General features: G+C 43.0%; 1 protein-coding gene across 6 annotated transcripts in view; it reads right to left on the bottom strand.

Annotated features, from left to right (window-relative positions):
- TCF12 (transcription factor 12) overlaps positions 1-21,327 on the bottom strand; it is a 359,298-nt gene that overhangs the window by 336,282 nt on the left and 1,689 nt on the right. For all 6 annotated transcript variants that reach the window (XM_085847283.1, XM_085847284.1, XM_085847281.1 and 3 more), the window contains one exon: positions 19,885-19,957. In XM_085847283.1, coding sequence (XP_085703409.1) covers positions 19,885-19,957 — 73 coding nt within the window. The remainder of the gene's footprint in view (positions 1-19,884; positions 19,958-21,327) is intronic.

Here is a 21,327-nt window from a genome sequence, read left to right as displayed (position 1 = left end):
CCTGCTTTGGTGACAAATATGCCACATCGTTGCAGCTGCTTTGGTTGTAGAGGAAACTATGATGGGACGCCTTATGCAAAGGTCATATCCTTCCCAAAAGATCCTGAGGAGAGGGAGAAATTGATATTGGCAATGCCAAATGAGAAAGAAAGCTTGAGGTGCTTAAAGGATATATATATATATATATATATATATATATATATATATATATATATATATATATATATATATATATATATATATATATATATATATATATTTGTGAGACATTTCAATTGTGATTGGGTGTCAGTTAGGGGTGGCAAACGACCCAAAGAACCCTCATCAATATTTCCTGGAGTACCGAAATCAGCTTTGAAGCAGGTGACCTCAGCCCGACACCCAACATCATCTTCTACGTCAGAATCAATAGCTAAGAAGATGCAGGCAGCTGATGAGGCTGCAAACAATATCCAAGATTTCGACCCCTTCTGTGCTAAAATCAGCTCCTGTTTTCCTGGCTTTAACATCATAAAAGACCAGGAAAACCTTTACCTATCAAGAACTGATGCTACTGGACAAACTGTCAAGCAGTTCTTTAATTTCCAACAAGTTCACTCACCTTTTGGATTTCTATTCTTGAATAGAGTTGAGAAAGATGGCATTGAGGTGCCCAAATGACTTTTTCCTTTGTAGAAGAACAGCCTGCTCTCAAAATGGTCCCAGATTAGATCCATAACTGACCAGGTAAACATCTATGAATGCACAAGCAAGGGAATTCTTCAGCTTGTAATAAGCCAGCTCTGTTGGATGACTGAAGCACACGAGCTTCCTCATTTCACCTTCCTTCTGTCGCAGCTGCATCTTATGTTCAAACCCCTTGATCGTCGCCGATTTGATACTGATACTATGATTTTCGCAATGCAGCTTCACAACATATCACCCAGTGCATACAAAATGATTCGTCGATCCAGCTTAATCATTCTACCATCAACAAAAAAGGTAAAACAGATGCTTGCTAGTAGTCAGCAGGACTCCAACCTCAAAACCTTGTTCGACCAGCTTAAACCACAGCAGCGTTTGGTCAATTTAATGATTGACGAGATTAAAGCTGATCGAGACATTGCGATTTTCTGGAGGGCATGTTGTAGGATATGCTCAAAATGCAGCAGCGGGTGGTGAACATGAAATGCTTGCTTCACATGCTATGGTTCTTGTTGTTGCCTGCCATTTCGGTGGTCCACACTATATTCTACGCATTTTGCCTTGCAAAAAACTAACTGCCGATCAGCTGAAGGAACTCCTTATCGAAGCTGCATCAGCTGTAGTTGGTGCTGGCGGTACTGTGATTTATTTGATATGTGACAATTGCAATACCAACCGCAGTGTTTATTCAAAACTTGGAGGACCAGGAAGTTGCCAAGTGCTGTCAATTCAAGAGCAATCTATGTTCTTAGTGTACGACTACGTGCACATCTTCAAAAATGTTTGCAACAACTGGATTACTGTTAATGGCAAGACACTCTCATTTGTCGTAGATGGTAATGAGTACAAAGCTTACTGGAGTGATATTCAGAAGGACTATGAGATCGACCGGGCTACTCCTATTCGCTTAACCAAGCTAACGCACACCGCTGTTTTCCCCAAGCCCCTTCAACGCCAGAGCGTACCATTGGTCTGCCAAGTGTTCAATGACAAGACTGTCGCTGCTTTAAAGACCTTCAAGGATTCACTGGGCATCAGCAAAGGCACAATCATCCTCACCCAGATAATGAGTGAGTGGTTCAAGATGATGACCGTGAAAGACTGTTTCTCAGCTATCCACCTGCGCAATGAATCCAGACAGCCTTGGACAGCAGACTATACAAGTTTCACTTGGCTGGAGCAGGCCTGCCAAATTATATCTACCTGTGCATGGCAAGGAGGTGGTGGTCGTAAGCTGAAGCAAACTCAGCAAACTGCTGAAGCCTTCACTGTGTCCACACGTAATAATGTGGATGCTGCTAAATTGCTTCCGGCAGAGAAAGACTTTGACTACGTTCTTCCTGCTATATTTGCAGATGAAGCCTTGGAAAAGTTTTTCGGCCAAGCCAGGCAAAAAAGCGGTGGAAACTTCTATATTGACGTAGTTGACATTATGGCTGCAGCTAAAATTGTAAATTTGCAAACACTCATTAAGATGACATTATGCCCGAATCTAGTTCTCGTGTGATTAATTGCGACAAGAACTGTACAACTTCCATAATCCAGATGAGCGAAGTGAACTCATTGACGAGATTGCTCCTCAAGACACTCAGGATCTCTTGGGGTCTGACGATGCCCTCAAGCATAAAGTAGTTTATTTGGCCGGACACTTTGTTCATAAATATGGCGATAGCACTAGTATGGAGGAGATCATTGATGATGAAGATGGTAACGAGGTGTCATCTGAGTTTCTAGATAATTTGAATACAGGTGGATTGAGTGTGCCGACTATGTCAACCGTCTTTTTTGTACATATTGCCTATAATTTGTATGACAAGACTAAAATGCGTTGCCGATTTCATTTTGCTGAGCTGTTATTCTCTGCTGATGCACCTTTAGCTCGTAGTAATGCTGCATGTACTACTTTAGCTAACATTCTATTGAAAGCTCATGTCCTCAATGTAAGTGACAGAAAAAGCTTTGAGATGCCTCAGGAGGCAAGAAAAGCTCTCCAACTAGTGATAGACATAGACATAGTTATAATAGGCATAGTGTTGTGACATGCATATAATGTTTATGTAATACAATATATGACAATAAATATCAACGTTTGACAGCTCTACACACTTGCATCTTATTACAATCAGCCATCTCTCACTGTTTATGAGTTAGACACAAAAACGGGCAAAAAATACCAAAATTCAGTAATTTGACCTTGAAATATGACTTTTTGACCTTGAAGATGACCTCAGGAGGTGTTGCAAATGACACTATTAAATTCGCTGTCCTCAAAAACCCCTATATAGATCCCGAGGTCGTGTCTCTAGCCCTTCTAGAAGTCATTTTATCCCCGGACTCAAGTTAATCCTTCAGACTCAAGTTACAAACCCCGAGCATGGGAGGTTCCAGTCCTTCTCTATAGGAGTCTATGAGTCCAACAGTTTATGAGTTCATATAAATCAAACAAACAAACAAACAGACACTTGTAAAATTAAATATACAAATAGTAGGATTCATGTTGGTATTTCACAGTCAAGTTTTATTAAACTTGGCAAGCGAAGTGTTGTGTATGTATATATATATATATATATATATATATATATATATATATATATATATATATATATATATATATATATATATATATATATATATATATATATATATATTGTTACGAATCTGGAAACCATGAGCACTCTATAGTCAGGTCCCAAAAGTCAGTTATTCCAGTAAGTATGTGTGAGATAGGTGAGCCATTCCATCTGAAATCACCAAATTTAAGAACATGTTCCCAGTTGACCCCCTCAGATTTACTTTAAACTTTCATCAAATAGTTTCCAGGTATCAAAATGAAGCTGCGTAAAATTTTAGGTCCATAGATGCGGTCAACCCCGAGATATTGAGGGTTGAAAATGTGGTTGTGGCCCTATTTTTATGGTCATTGCGAGCATCACAAAATGAAAGGCTACTTTTAAACTCCCACAACTTTTTAAATATTAATACTACAGCCTTGAAATTTTCAGAGATTATTCTTCTATAACTGCTCTGTAAGAAACAAACATAAAACTGAGTATACCTCTATTAAATTTTATGACCTGATCAGTTGAAATCCAGAAAAAAAATGTTGGTTTTGTATGAAGACCCAACTTTGAGACCCCATATATTTTTATTGACCCATCGCAGAAGCTTGAAATTTTTTCATGTAATAACTGTATGGCAGTAGTATTCAAATACATGTTTACTTTTCTTAATCAGTCATATATATAATACAGTCACGATCCGTCAAAAATTGAAAATTTTCATTTTTCCCCGAAATTCAAGTGAGGATTGCAAATATATGACAAGGTATACCACTTCAAATTGTTCACCCTTTGAAAGAGCATATTCAAGCTTACAAAAGTGTCACATATCAAAGTGGTATAATGTTTCTATCAATATTTTAAAAATATTTGAATAAATGATGTTCTGCCAGTGCTGTGCATGTTGTGTGTGCTATTCTAATGAACAGTCCTTTTAGATGTAGTACATGTATATACAATGTACATACATATCATCTGCTATTAGGATACCATGAACACAATACTTTGAAATTTGAATTTGTAATTCTTTATTTCTCATTTGTAAATAGCAAGAGCTTAACTCATCTGGCTGGGGCTAAAAATAGAACTCAGGAATAGTGGCTGATCTGCTGATGTCAGCAGTGTATATAGTTACATTCAAGGGAGGACATTTGTTGGGTTCCTTTGGTCAATGTGATGAAAGTTATTGATGCTCCCCTAACGTCAACTGGGAGGCCGGACAAGCTCGCACCTGACTTGGAAAAGCAGATCAAGGACCTATTCAAATCATTTACGTGAAATGTTTTATTACATTGTTATTGCAGGATGTGATATTTTTGTATTATTAATTTGAATCATAGAACTTATCATTCATGATTACCATGGTGCCCACACCATGCACACACTTCATGTATTCATGACTGTATAAACAACAGTTTAAAAAAAAATAGAAAATATAGTTTAAAAAAAATATACCACTTTGATATTTGACACTTTTGTAAACTTGAATATGCTATCCTTCTCCCAAACCCCCTCCACCACCATACAAAAGCCAGTTGGTGAGCACTCTACAATATTTGCACCATCACTGAATACTGTATATCGATCGACTTTTAAAAAAAAGTTCAGGGGGCATTTGCCTACATTGTGCCCGCATTGTTCTGCAGCGTATCGGGCGGTGGCTGGCTTGCAGAAAATGTGCAATTCTATTTTACACCACGTTTCCCCTTTTGGTACAATCTTCTTTCATAACACGACCCATCACATCAGAAAAGATAAATACAGAGAAAAAAATTAAACGTTTTGTTCTTAAAAGTCTCTTCAATGGTTTTGTTGGAGTGCTTGGTTCAGGCACTCGGCGAGTGCTATTCAAGGTTCGATGGCGATACCACAGTTTGATACCGGAATTAGGAAGGCAAAATAAATTAGATGATTACAATGAGCAAAAAATGTTTTCAGTTGTGACAAAGGAATGAATCGCCACATCACAGCAGGATAGCCGAGAGGTACGCCTGCTCTCTCTAAGCTGTCTAGCCTGGGTTTGAATCCTGACCCAGCAATAAACTGTCATCCCGGTGTCTCATAGGCAGGGTGATTCATCAATGTGTGTGCCATCTCTCGGATGGACGTTAAACTCAGCGGCACAGCTGCCAGAATCCCCCCTCCCTTCTCCCCCTCTCCCTACTCCCCTCTATGCACCTCCCCTCTCTCACCCCAATCACACCCCTCTCCCTCTCTCCTGCACCTCTCTACAACCCCTCTCCCTCTCTCCTACCCCTCTCTACGACCCCTCTCCCTCTCTTCAACCCCTCTCCCTCTCTCTCTCTCTCTCTCTCTCTCTCTCTCTCTCTCTCTCTCTCTCTCTCTCTAAACTCTCCCCTCTCTCTCCCTCCCTCCCCTGTCACCCTGCTTGCCACCCCCACCCCTTCCCCTCTGTTAAGAAGACTGTTAAAGACTGAAGGTTTTGTTTTGAATTTAAAACTGCTTCCCCAAAGGATAGAATGTACGAATCAAATTTGGATTTAGTGACCGGAAGGGTGCAATGGTCACTGTATATGCGAGCATGCATGCAGGCAGGCCTTTGCCAGGCAGATAGCGTGAGTTATAAATACTCCTGCTCGGTTTTATATTGAACCCAACAGTGAAAAATAAAATGTTGCTGTTTGGGGTCATGTTATCGCCCTTCCCTTCCCCTCCCCTCATGCTGCCTTCCATTCCCTGCCCCTCACACCACCTTCCCTTCCCCCTCATGCTGCCTTCCAGTCTCCACCCCTTGCACTGCCTTCCCTTGCCCTCCCACCGCCTTGCCTTTCCATCACGCTTATCCCCTCTCCACCCCCATGGACATCTCCCGGCAGTCTCCGCATGCTGTATTCATGTGCTGTTTTGGCGTACCCCATTTTGTTCAATTCTGCATTATCACCCCTCCCCCCACTCCACAAGTCCCACTACCAAATGCAAGTCAAGAACCCCACCACTCACGCTTACCTCCTCCAAAACCCCTCCATTTCACCCAGAACCATGATCCCTTCTACCCCAGTTAAACCAACCCCACCCTCTCCTCCCCAAAATCTCCACTTTTTCCTTCCTCACAATTTGCTCCTGTATGCATCTTATCCATCGCCTGCATTCTCCCCAAGCCTTCATCTATACCCGCTACCTTGTTGTCCGTCTCCGTCTATTTTGTCCCTCAGCCATGCTGTTGGCTTTCCTCCTTCTCCCTTGGTGTTTCATCCTTCTCTTTCTGCTGTTCCTTTTCTTCTGTTGCATCCTGATTCATTCTGTGTTCTCGCTCTTCCATGAGCCTCGACATGAACAAACAAACAAATAATCTTCTTGCAAATCATTACACAGCAATTTTGATCTTAAACAGAACGGGTGATGATGAACAGAGGTACTGATAAAAGGAAAGTGGCATTGATGTTTCCAATGCCTTTGTAAAGGTCGTGCTCTTAAAATTAATAGATGACTGGTTGTAAATATCGATAAAACGACACTTATTCACTTGATATCCCGCCAATGTAAGTATAGTATCAGCACTTCAAGAAATGTGACATAAACTACGTGTGTTATGTCTTGACTGGGATTTCTGCTGCATGGCTTGTTAATCAGTATTATTTCCACAAGGTGACAAAGAATGCATCGGGAATTAGAAGGGCACTCGGTAGAGTGCATACCTCCACCACGTAATGTCTGATCCACGAGAACATATCGAGCCCAATACATTTTTGAAATATCATGCTATACAGTGCTATATCGTTTTTGGACCGATCTCTCAATGGTGAAGAATCACTTTCAAAATCAAATAATTCTCGTATCCAGATCCGGATTCGGATCTTCACCAGAATCGAATCAATTCGTTCTTGCGAGACACCGAACCTGTCCACCAAGGTTCGTCCGGATCCGTCCACAACTTTTTGAGATATCGTGCTTTATATAATTTTTAGCCCGATCTCTCAATGGTGAAGAATCACTTTAAAAATTCTAGTCGTCAGATCTGGATCTTCACCAAAATCGAATCAATTATTCCTCGGCACACATGCAACTTGTCCACCAAAGTTTCATAAGAATCTGTCCACAAGTTTGAAGATATCGTGCTGTATGTCGGTTTCGCCCAATCTCTCAATGTTGAAGAATCACTTTAAAAAAATTTATCAGATCCAGATCCGGATTCGGATCTTCACCAAAATTGAATCAATAATTAATTTCTTGTCACACACTCAACGTGTCCACCAAGTTTCATTCAAATCTGTCAACATTTTTTTGAGATATCCTGTACACGAACAAACAGACAGACAAACAGACAGAAAGGGGTGAAAACATAACCTCCTTCACCTTTGGTGGCGGAGGTAATGATGTCAAAAGTTTTCCATCACGTTTTTACAATATGCCAGAGATGGGCATGATTCCAGAATGGCTAAATGAGGCTCACGGAAGAGCTGCTTTTTCTTCTTACATATGCAGCACAAGGCTGTGGGGTCGCATCATTGGCTTTGCCACTAATGCAATGCCCTCTGTAGGTTAATGTAGGAATTTGAAATTTGTTCATGGTACCAGTGATAGCTCACGCACTCTTCACGAAGGACACCATGGGATATATAACATCCACTGACTAATGCCGACAGACAGGACACCCAGGTTAACATCCATCCAAAGAACTGCACACACATTGATGAATCACCCTGCCTGTGAAACACCAGAATGACAGTCTATAGCTGGATCAGGATTTGAACCCTGGCTTGACAGCTTAGAGGCAAGTGTGCATACCTCTAGGCCATCCTGTCAGCCCCCATGGAAGAGCTGAATGACAGAGTGTTGACATTCATGTTGCAATGGAGCAGAGACAATTGTGATGCAACAGAGAATGAATAAAAAGGGAATGAACAAACACACAGGCAGTGTATGTAATCAAAAAGGGTGACGCTACCCTTAAGAACCCCGATTTCAGGAAATATAAATTATAAATTATTTTTTCCACTGTTTCTGATCCGAAAGGTGTGTCGCAACCCATTATAATTTTATAGGTATACCTGCATCCTTCTCGTTCTGAATTATCTCCATCACAATGACCGTCGAAGCCAATTCAGAATCAATAGTAGTGTCACTCAGTTGTTGATGAGTGGAAACATACCTAAAATAGAATTCAGATTTTAACCTAATGTTCGAAGCACCATGGTAATGTGTAGAGCTTTTATGATGATTAAGCAATAGCTTTCACGCTTATCATCAGCGCTACATTTTCAGAGAGATGAAAATGCTGTCGCCTCGAAAAGCAAAACAAATGCTATTGCACAGTTTTGTTGTTTGTGTATAAAAATTAAGTGGAAATGTCTTTAATTTTGTTCACTTGATTTCTCAAATGTACGTAAAGGACAGCCGTTGTTCGTGATTGCATATTGATCTGTTCAGCCTGCTGTTTGCATCATTACTGAGTTGTGTTGATGTCGCAAACCTGCAAAATGAGACAGGTATTTGGACCTTGTTCAGGGTGCCGGCGATGGTTCACCTCGTCTTTGCGAAAATCACTGTCATTGCATATTTAACGTCCACCAACTAATGCGAGCAGATGGGACGTCCAGTTTAACGTCCATCCACCAAGGGACTGCACACGCATTGATGCATCAACTTGCCTGTGAAACACCAGGATGACAGCTTATAGCTGGGCTGAGATTCAAACCCAAGCGAGACAGCCTCGAGGCGAGTGTGCGTACCTCTAGGACTCCTGCCAGCCCTAAAGCAGAGTGATCTGCATTGTGGATCATTTGAAAAACTGAGCAAGCAATTCATGTAAAAATTGCGTGTAAAACAAGAATTAACTAGAAGGGCACTCGGTAGAATGCATGTACCTCCACCACGCAATTCCTGATCCATGACAACATATCGGGCCCAATACATTTCTGAAATATCATGCTATACAGTACGATTTCGTTTTTGGCCTCATCTCTCAATGGTGAAGAATCACTTAAGGAATTATAGTAGTCGGATCCGGATCTGGATCTTCACCAAAATTGAATCAATCCTTCCTTGTCACATACTCAATGTGTTCACCAAGTTTCATCGAAATCCGAGAAGGGGGTCAGTGTTCCTCGATCAACAATATCCCGATCCCTTCATAAAGCTGGCCTCCATTGACAGGTAGCAAGAAAGAAACCATTACTGAAAAAGATACATCTAAAATGTCCCCAGTCTCGTAATGTCCCCACTTCTGGGAGTCTGAATTTATCTTCAGCTCCGAAAACCTCCACGTGCACGACCAGTTTTCAACTCTTTCAGTCCAACAAAACTTCATAAAACTTGTATGTAGTTTGCGAAAAAAAAGCTCGTTAATGATACTGCAGACATGTGGAGGAAAGGTTTGTGGTCAGATGAGACAATATTGAACACTGGTCTAAATTCAAAGTGTTACGTCTGGCACAAGCCTAACACTGCACATCACCCAGTCAACACAGTCCATACTGTGAAGCATGGTGGTGGTTGCATCATGTTATGGGGTTGCTTTTCATCAGCAGGGACTGGCAAGCTTGTCAGGATGGAAGGGACAATGGACGGTGCAAAGTACAGGAGGATTCTTGATGAAAACCTGCTTGAGTCAGCCACAAATCTGAAACTGGGTCAGAGATTCACGTTTCATCAGGACAATGATCCGAAGCACAAAGCTAAAGACGCACTGGAGTGGCTGAATAAGAAGAAAATAAATGTTCTTGAGTGGCCCAGTCAATGTCCAGACTTGAACCCAATTGAACATTTATGACGAGACTTGAAGATTGCAGTCCATCGACGGATTGATTCGGACAAAACGTGGCGGATGAGTTGGGTAGGTGACAAGAACAAGCAGATTAGATGTTGGTTTCGGTCAGGATGCAGATCATTGGGATATAAATCGCAAACCATTCAACCTGGCGGAGATATGTGCTCTCGCGACTGCAGTTCGAGATACTTACACAGCATGTTTCAATCACTTCAGTGTTATTATCCACGAAAGTGTGAAAACTTTGCAAGGATTTCAACCTGACTGCCTGGAAGAAGAAATAATTGGAAACTAATTAAATTATGGAGAAGGAGCAACAGGTGTTCTTTTCTTGCATGAGTTGCTGTCATATGAAGGAGAGATTAATAGAAATGACAAATGCTTTGTCGCAAAAAAAAAAAACTTACATAAGATTGAACTTTCAACATATAAATAAAGACACGTTGAATATACAACGCAGTTGAACTTATAACACGATAGAACATACAGCGAGTGCATTAGGAATCGATGAGAGTACATCGCCTCGGAGTTTGTGACACATTCTTTAAAACAATGCAATTGGCCAGTGGATGTGGAATTGTCACCATTTAAACAGATGGCTGCGTTTATCACGACGGTTGTATAGGTAGTTAATTAATTAATTAATTAGTAAATTAATTATTAAATCTCTCAAGCAGCACATGGCTACTGGCTTGCATCATTGCTGGGAGCGCAATTGCGCTACTGATGCAGTGCCCCCTGTAGGTGAGGGAGGGAATTTGTCATTCGTTTATGGTGGCGGCAATAGCTCGCCTACTCCTTACTAAGGACACGGTGGGATCTTTAACATCTTCCAACCAATGCCGGCAGATGGTACGCCCAGTTTAACGTCCATCCGAGGGATGGCACACGCTGATGCGTCACCCTGCCTGTGAAACACCGGGAGGACAGTTCATCGCCGGGTCGGGATTCGAACCCAGGCTCGACAGCTTCGAGGCGAGTGTGCGTACCTCTCGGGCTCCTACCAGCCCACGGCCATATTGTAAATATATTCTGCACAGAGAAACTTGAGACACATGAGGCAGGTCGCTGCGTAATGAAGGAAAAGGATAATGTCACCAACATTCTCAAAATGCAAACATTTACACATTTGTATTTTTGGGCACGAGGCTCAAAAACTTTTACATAATCCATCGTGCGTGTGACCATGAAGCAACGTCGTCCTTTTCAGACGGCCAAAGGCTCCTTGTGCTCATCATAGGCCACCAGAGATAGCGCTCAAAAACAGAGAATGATATCTGCCAAAGGAGCGCAACTATGAGGAGCCGTTCTCGGAAACATCCAGAACAGAATGTTGAAGGGATTGTGCTGTTAAAATCCTTCCAAGAAACTCCTGATGTCAAAGAGTGGGGCTGAAATCTTACAAGACAAATTTTCGACTGGGTTCAACTCGAGGCCTACGCCGTTGTGATGATTGCATGAGCAAATTGCCAGCAGAGATTTCAACAGTTTTTTTGTTCTTTTTTTAACTCAGTTCTGTAACACACGCTCCTCCTCCAAAAACATGTTTTCAATTTTGCCGAAGATACAGTAAGTATGAGGGACTCTTTCAATCTCAGTTACTAAGGGTACCGTAATTTACATACCGTGGGTGTAAAAGGTCAAATGTTGCCTTTCCTCACCTCTCTTGTATGCCCATTACATTGTCCTTCCTTACCCTTCCTGAAAAGCCTGATGTTGGCTTAACAGTTAAGGTGGTTGGCTTAGGATCCTGGAGTCATGAGTTGAAGCCCCTGTCGGCCGTTGAATTAACACCAGGTGGGGTTGACTCAGCCTATCATTCTTCCGAGGTGGGCAAAATGAGAACCAGTGTACTGGTAATAGAGGGTACTGCATCAGCAGAACAGTCACACCCCCAGAAAATGATGCAACCAGCAGCCACAGGCTGCACAGAATAGCTAGCTGCCCTTCCTGAACTCCTACCGCCTCCCAATATCCCTTTCCTGTTCTCTCATTTTGCCTTCTTTTCATTTTCTAGATTTTATTTTTCTCATTTACTATCCCCCCCCCCTCACCCTACCTCCCCCCTTTACACACACACACACGTATGCATACATAATATGTAAATAACCATTTTAAAAAAATTAGCTTTCACGTGATCCACAACTTTTCCAACCAGAGTTGAACATTTGAGCTTCTTAATAGTTATTATATTTTTCCAAAATAAAAGTTACCAATTAACTACAACTACTACTTTAATAACTCCCAAATGATTCCCACCTTCGTGGGGTCAGCCATGGAAAGTTTTCGGCCCAGATCTTTCAGAAGCCAAGTGGCCAGGCCCGACGTTTCATTGAACATCGCAGGATTTTGTAAGTTGTTCAAGGTGGCCATGATAATTTATCCATTCTTTGTGAAAACCCTGCAGGATTCTTTAGCGTCCACCAGCTAATGCGAGCTGTTGGGATATCAAGCTTAATGCCCATTTGAGCGATCGCGCACTTGGTGATCCAACCCCCTGCCGGCGAAGCACCAGTCTGATGGTTTAAGTCAGGTCAGGAATCGAACCCCAAATACATAGCTCAAAGATAAATTTGCTATCCAGGGGCAGCAAGGTGCTCATTTGGTAGCAAGAACAGTTGTGCCGCCTCGTCTGAATTGAAAACTTGACTAAATCTAGCGAGTGCCTGCAGGGAGTGCTACATCTTGAAGCACGCCACACTTTGAACTGGGATGTGAAGTTGGGTGTCTCATCCGCATTTAGTTTGTGAGGATAAAGATCTTACTGTACCTCTCGAAAAAGAGTAGGTCACTGCGTGACAGAACCTTGGCTATATTCCCTGCCTGAAGATTAGAAGGGGATGTAGATATTGTCAGATTAGGTTAATACACAGAATATAAATAGATTGATAGATTAAGGCAATGAGATGTGGCTTAAGCATAGGTAAATCCTTGTATGTATGCAGGGCACATCGCATTGTATATTTCATTTCTCCCCCAACCTCCCTCTTCCTCCTACATGTGTGTTAAGGTGAAGGGTGGGGTAGAGCGGCAGTGATGGTAGAAGCCCATATCCCGGGAGGTTTTTTTCTCAGCATAAAGGTTTGAATTGACGTGTGGACAAGATCAGGGCAGAACAGAACACTGGCATTAAATGGGTTGCAAAGGTGTTGCAGAATCAGCAGTCGCATCAAAATCAGGTCGGTCACAAGAAAATATCACACTGGTCGAACTTCACTTTTCAAAATCTCGGTCGGATAAATGTTCCGGTCACTGAACTGTGACATCTTGGTTGAAATATAAGGTCAACTACCCACTACCAATCAGGGGAGCGTACACTGCCCGAGGCGAACAAACTGTTGCCTTTTCACAGTGACTTTAGTGAGATGTCATTGACACAATCACACTGTCATAAAAGTGTGAGACTGTCCTACAAGGCTGCAAATCAAGGTTCCAAGTCAAACGTCATGTTGAACAACATAGGATGGAAACATTAACAGCAAGAATGGAATTAAATATGAATCATCTGTAGTATGTACAAAGACTCCACACATGAAATGCGTTGGGCAAATAAATGACAATTTAATTACGATTGCAAAAAGAGAAACGTAGGCTAAGCATCAGCGCAGTCCTTGCAAAGTAATTAGATGAACGATGGCGACAGATTTTATAAGGCCAAAATAAGTTTATACCAGGATTTTTTTGTTGTTTTTTTTTTCGTACAAGGCCAATAATAACTGGAAAACATCTGAAAATGCAAAGCTCGTCCTCGTCCGCCTCGTACTCGAACTGAACTCGATGAAAACGATGGTTAAAAAATATAATTGGTCAATTTATTAATTGGTGTTCTCCAAATTCTCACAATAAAGGTTTGATGAAGATTTGATGACAAAAGCTCAATTTGTAAAAATATGTTCTGGCTTAGACAGACACAGACACACACACACACACACACACACACACACACACACACACACACACACACACACACACACACACACACACGATTGCAAAACCTCGTCTCCTGCTGCACGGGGATGACGGGCTAATAAGAAGATTTACACATGTGTACAGCAAAACAATGTTACATGCGCACACATTTCTTATGGATAAATGAAAAGTAAATAAAGAACATATTACTTTTCATGAAAGTTAAATTCCGCCGAGAAAGAGACTTTGAACATATTGGCAAGAGAATGTCCACCAGAAGCAGAATATAGTGTCACCGAGTGAAAGCTTTGAAGGACCCTAGCTGTTTGACTTTTTTTTTAACTTTGCATGAACACACATAAGCTCCGTAAAGTTCCAAAAAAGTTAAACCTTTGTAACTGAGCAGTAGCAGAAATTAAAACATAACACTGCCCCCTCCTATACCCCTCACTCCCTCAAATGGACACACTTCACCTTTACCCCCACCCTGCTCCTTTCACCAATAAACAAGTATAAGATTTAATTGCAACATCTAAATAACAATGAAAGGCCACCAAGTCTACCAGCTTTTGAAGTAACCGCACAGTACGAGCATTCATTCATTCATTCTCCCAAACATTTCGCCGACATTCTATTTTAATCCTCTGGAATTAATAACCCATAAATTGGTTTGACACGATGCACCGTACGCCAGAGATGAAAGTCCCAAAACCGTTTGACACTTGGTGAGCCCTTTCAACTCCTTCGCTGGATACGTCGGTTTGAGAAGTGAGGTTCAAACATCGTCGCTCGCCTTCTTTTATACCGGGTGTAACGTGACAAAGCATAGGGAATTAATCCACCGTGTTCAAACAACTCTCGTGCAGCTGAGCTGCAAATACAGGACTGAAAAGATTCCAAACAACAATCCATACTTTTGTGATAATTATGTGCCATATTATAAAAAGAAAGCAAGAAATCCTTTTCCTTCCATGGGTATTGAATCTAACCATGTCCTTCACAGCTGATGAGGTCACAGTCAGGTACGACACAGAGCAATCTGTGCAGGGTATCAGTCACTGACTAAGCAGATGGCTGCGAATTAGATTACAAAAAAGGAAGACTCATACGTAACGATCCGATGATTTTTTTTTTTAAGCAGTCATGGCTGACACAGCGTTAACTCATTGATTCAGTGATATGGTGCAAAACCTTGGAACAAAACTTAGAAGCGATTCTCAAAAAGCGTTTAGCGACACGTCTAGTTTCAAAAAGACTAGGTGTGGTTGTACCGACGTACATGCATTTAACAGGTTCAAGTATCTAACCCCCTTCCCCGTCCCCCTAAAAAATGCCGCACGTTTATCCTCGAGAAGAACTAAAAATTGAAAAAAAAAACCTCCTCTTTTTAACCCCTTTCCCAGCCACAACCAAGGTCGTCATCAATTATTTTTGTGCCCAACATAAAACATCAATGAACAAGCAAAATAGAGACGGCTCTGTGCAGGGGCCATTTTTCATCCGGCAGATGGTTAATGTGAGCCTGAGAAGCTGTCAGGACATCCAAAGCATTGCCAAGCTACGAGTTCAGTTTACAACAACACGTTCCTGACTTCTCCTACTTGTCTAACTTTGCTAGCGTTACTAATAAGGCAACAGTTTGGCCGCAGCAGCATCGACAGCAAGTGTGTTTCATGGCACTCTGTGTTCAAACTAAAAACGTCGTACAAAGCACCGGCAGACCCGGGTCATGTGAGTTCGGCAAACGGTTATAATCGTGCTGTTCCATTTTCAGTGGAAGCCCCGTGGTGAAAAAAATAACCTGTCTCGGTGATGTATTATCTTGCATTATTATACAGCAATGACCATGCACACAATGAAAAGGCTGAAGAAGAAGAAGAAAAGGAAGAAGAAGACGACGACGACAGAAAATAACTGGCTTTCTCATAATAAAGATGGCCTGTGGTTATGGCTGCACCATGATGAACATGGGGTAACACAAAGGATTGCAGGCCATCTGTACAATGCAGCAACATGAGCAGGTGAATCAAATTCAATCTCAACACCATAAATCACATACGTGTGTGCGCATACACACATGCACGCACACGCACACACACACACACACCTCAACCATCACTGTCCAGACCCTTAATGCATTTTACATCCGGATTCTTAAAGCAATGTCTCTGAGCCACAGCTCAGATATGTAGTAACCGAGTGTGGTAGGGGAGGACCAAACTTGGTGGTGCAACGGTTCGAGTGTTCACTCTGAGTCTGGTAGGTCAGTGGTTCAAACTCTGGTTGAGTCATACCAAAAACTTGAAAAATGGTACATGCTGATTCCTTGCTTGATGCTTAGGATTTAAAAGGACAGAGAACAGACAAACAACACTGAAAAGCAATGGCAAACCACTCGGTATAACCCTTGCCAATAAACTGCTTTGGTAGCATGCACACTCTCTGGTACATCAAGTCAAGTTAAGTCAAATCAAATCAAATTCAGGGTGGAGGTATCGACAGCAGAATCCATTTTTAAAACAGCAATATCGGAATTCAACAAACCACATCTCCTTCCAGTATACAATGCTTTTGCCTACAGTTCCCAGTTCCATGGAGTACGGCCCTCCTCCGTGGGCGGGTGCTGTTGCTTTTCCTCTAGGAATCTAAAACCCTGAGTGTACTTGGTATCTATCAGCAGGAGGCTGACGCACAAGAAATGCTTCTCTACCACTGCCAACAGGTCTGTGGCGTTGTGGTCCTGTACCACCTCTCATCCGATCTGGAACTTTTGCCACATTTGTCCTTTGTTTCTTTCCAGTCTCACGAGGGTGCATGTAGCCTGGTGTTGGCTTAGTGGTTAGGGTCCTGAGTTCGAGCCCCATTTAACCAATGAATTAACACCAGGGGGTTGACTCAGCCTGTCATCCTTCTGAGGTCAGTGAAATGAGCACCAGTATACTGGTAATAGGGGCACTGCATCAGCGGCATAACTGCGCCACTAACCAATGATGCATAAGCAGCCAAAAAGACAGCACACGATGGGAACTAGGTTGCATGCATTCATACAGCCCCAGATACTTCAATCCTGCTCTTCCCTTTAGTCTTATAAGGTGACTGTCCACATCAATGCTATGTCATCTCCTGTGATGACCGAGAGTTATTTCCGGAAGATTTTTTTTTTCATTCTTTGTGGCATGCTCCAGCCCCCAAGCCCACTCTTGTCCACCTGTAGCGTTTCATGACTTTACTGACTCAAAGCCAGAAAGAACGCCAAGCAGATCTTCAGCAAATGTTGTCGCAAGCACAAGGCCGTTGGCATTGAATTAGTATAATGGGAGCAGGCGGACTATCCCATTCATATCAGTCCCAATTTGTATTTTACCATAACTGAACTTCCATGAGGCTGTAGTAAAAGATCTTGTGAATAATGCGATCAAAAAGGATGCGCATAAGGCTACCTTCCCAATCCGAGGAACACCTAAACACACCCATCCACATGCCTGTACGCACACGCGCACTGACAATTAAATGCAGGAATTGTGGTGTGGCCACAGCTGTTACTCCGAAAACGCAGCCTCTTACAGCTTGGCTAAGGAGCAATCATGGTAAATCATTTGCCAAGGAAGCTAAAAATAATCCACCCTGAGAAAAGAGTGGTACATGAAAGGCAACGATGGAAGCAATTCAAATCCTCCACACGGACTGTTTAACAATCTCGAGAAAGAGAGCCAAATATTTATCGAGGCACAGATAATGCAAAGAGTCAAAATATTGCTTCATCAAGCCTCAATTTCCTCGTAAGAATAGCGTTAAAATACCACTGCAAGAAATATATCCACACATAAGTGAACGATTCACATCGTCACCTTTAGAATTGACGTGGATATCGACTTCAGCGCATCACCCACAGAATTCTGGCAATACCTGGGGCAATGCAGCAAGTTGCTCTTTTTGCTGAGCAGGTGCTTGGCCTGTGACCGAGAGCGAGGGTCAGGCCAAGAATACCAATTGACCCCCACCCCCCATGGTCCTGGTTCGAGATGCGGATGACACGTTCGTTACCTTGGCAAACCTGTGCTCAATGGCATAACCGACGGTGGTGAAGACACCACCCAGAGACAGCCTGTGAGGCGTCCGTAACGGCAATTGATAGAGACGTTAATGGTGGCCCTCAGGACCCCGTAACACATGAAAATGCAATTTGGAACGCACTGCGTTTCATCACCATAAATGATGCTCCATAAGGTGGCTTCCAATTTTTCAGCCCAAACTGTGCAATCAACATGATGCATTGCGAGTTCGCGTCAATCCGGCACCGCGCCCAATCTGACGCACATCAATTTAAAGGCCGGGGATGCGGCCGTAAACCGAGCGAACCCCCAGCCTTGGTGCGCTCGCCCGCGGCGACACCTCGGTTGTGCTGCGAATGAAGTTAATGGAACGCCAAGGAGAAGAGAAAGCAAAAGTTAGTTTTATTCTTCCTTCCAGCTTCCATTTGTAAAAGCCCTCCAGCAAGGGAATAGTAATCACTTCCACGAGCAAAGTGGCAAGTCCGGAAAAGCTTGTGGCGAAGACGGTGGTGTTAATGTTGGGCGATGTTTTTTGGTGAATCGAGCAGTGTGGAGGTTTAAGGAGACAAGTACTTTCAAGCCAACAACAGTAACAGGCAGAACCCTCAGGCCTAGCGTGTTTGGCAGGTGGAACAGACCCAAGACTCGAATCCTCAGGCTAACCAGCTGTTTTGTAAAGTATCACGAGCTCTAAACATGCTTTGAGAGTGTGAAAAAGTTTTCATACTCTTTACCGAGTTGAGGAAACCATCGTTTTACAGCCAAGCACCGCAGGGTGGCGTATCATGTTTGAATTGTGCGCTCATCGACTTTCTCAAGTCAAAGGTGTTTATCCATTCGTTGTTTGTTCCGGCTTTCCCTAACGTGTAAAAACCTCTTTGGAATACGTCAAAATATTGTGCTTCCTACTTGTTCTTCAATTAATCTGCCTGGAATAGCATGCTCGGTGAGAAAGTCAATTCGTCTGTTTTGAAGTTCAGATGCTAACTTGTACGGGGAGGAGGGTGGAGGATGGAGGTGGTGATCCACATCAACAGGCAAAATGACTCGGTTGCATGTATGAGACGATTACAACTCTAGTCTCGTCTGGTCTATCCCTGCCTGTGGTTTGGGTCGTGGCTTTTTTCCTTGTTTCCTCCAATCTGGTTTGGGTCGTGGCACACAATGGGCCTTCTCTTTTCAAGTAGTGCAAGACAGACGGGGACAGAAAGGAATCACATCTATGCAAAAAGATCGCATCCTCCCTGTTGGCAATGCATTTGTAATACCACATTGTCAAATAAACTTCGTAAAAACCATTGAATAAACAAGCATAAAAAGAATGCACATGTACGAACTGCCATCTTAGCCAGCAACTATTAAAAGCACAGCTTTGGATGGAAGATGAACATTTTTTTTACCAACAATACACAAGTTCAAACAACACACGTGTCCAAAAAGGGTCTCTGCGGAAAGCCCTTTCCCTCCCCATCCACTCCCGATCATGACAACAGGCGTACACCGCCAAGGCAAACCGAATGATCAAGCACCATGAGTGCATTGTGTCCAGGCCCCTCCACGCTGCCTCTGACCTCCATCAATGATGACGGTATATTACCATGTGTACAGATGGTGAAATTACTTTCCAATCCCCCACAGATTTAAGAACTCTGTGACCTTTTCTGTTTAAGTTCCTTCTAAAAAAAATGACACAAGGACAATATCGGCCGCTCTTTTTCTCACGTTAAATGAAACGATAAGCCGTAAGATCAGGAAATTGAGGCGTGGAGTAAAAAGAAAAGGAGAAGTGGCATGATGGGGTGGAGGGCTGGGGAAGAACAAAGATGTGTAAGGAGAACTGTAAGGAAAATGATCTTGGGGAATGGGAAAAACAGAGCAGATGTTCGGGGAGTTGAGTTAATGATGAGAGTAAAATAATTGTTTAAATGGTTAAAAGGTCAGCGTTACAACTTACCCGGCACGCCAAACTGACCACTGGCCAGAGTTGTGGGCCCGCTTTTGCGGCTGTTCACAGGCGGTGAGAACATCTACGGGCCAGGGGAGTAAAGACAGAGAGAGAGAGAGAAGGGGGTACGGAAGGGAGGGCAAGGGAGGGAGGGGAGCGTGAGGAATAAAAGAGGAATTTAACGGCAGCACAGTCACACAAAGGCAGCGGAGGAATCGCAAGCCAGACCAGACGCATCTAGCCTTCAGTGGCCCATGGCACGGGCCAAAATCAGCGTGCCGTGAGTAACTGTGAGGCCTCGAATTCCGTCATTCAGCACAAAGCAGTACAAAGCAGCACAGCGCTCTCTAGACCATGCAGGACATGCATTCCGCAAGTACCGAAATGGACAGAGCCACGGCTCGGCTCGTTTGTATGGGACGTGTGTGTGTGTGTGTGTGTGTGTGTGTGTGTGTGTGTGTGTGTGTGTGTCTGTGTATGTGTGTGTGTGTGTGTGTGTGTGTGTGTGCGTGCGTGCGCGCGCGCGTGCGTGTTTTCAGAGCACCACTCGAGAAAATGTCAACAAATCTACATTTTAACCACTAAATTATGCGGAGTGTGTGCTGCGGTTTTGACAACGGAATGGGATTAGGGGTGGAGGGGAGAGGGGCGGGGGGAGAGCGGTTTAAGCAAATCTTGCTCGTCGTCTCTCTCGCAGCGGTGGAGGTGACTGCGTCGAAGTGAACAGATCGTGGAAGGTTATAAAAGGAAAACCCAAAAATAAAAGAGAAAAAGAAAGATAATTAAAGATTTCAAATGTTATTTTGTCACTTTATTCAGTCAACTGGTACAAGCTCCAATGCCAAGGAGTCCATGACACTTTGTTCAAATTGTTTGTTTTGTTTGTGCGAACGACCAACAAGTTTGAGGATATTCTTGTCCCATCACACTGGAAATACTTCTCGTGGTGTTTGCTGTTTTTTGGGGGTTTAAAAAAAAAACTGCTTTCATCGCTTCCTTCGTGCGATTCTTCGTGAAAGCAAGAAGTTCGGTACGCAGGTCTGGTGAGAGGCCACCACCTGCAGAAGGTGAACTCTGCAGAGTTAATCACAACATTCTGAAGGCTACATTGACGGTATGACAAACAAGATTTGGGTGGGGGGGGGGTGTAATACCTCGGTGCAGTGTTTATTCCGGCGTTTTAAAGTGACCAAGCAGCTCTAAAGGTACGTTGATTGCCCGAATGTCAGCAAAGCCGTGAAGCCCCTGATCCACCGTCCACCTCCTACCTCCCAAATCCCCAAAACCCTAACCCCACCCATCTGCACAGCAAACTACAGCTCCATCCCTCCATCACCGCAAACATATCAAACCCTTGCCCTCGATGGCCGATCCAAAACAGCTAAAGCGTGTCAGTTACAGGGATCCCAAACGCGTGCTGTGTATACTTCAACACATACACTATATACAGTA

Source organism: Eptatretus burgeri, chromosome 11 (genome assembly GCF_056783735.1).
Source record: "Eptatretus burgeri isolate ZD-2024b chromosome 11, Ebu_testis_v1, whole genome shotgun sequence".
Lineage (NCBI taxonomy): Eukaryota > Metazoa > Chordata > Myxini > Myxiniformes > Myxinidae > Eptatretus > Eptatretus burgeri.
This window is presented reverse-complemented; position numbering and strand designations above follow the sequence as displayed.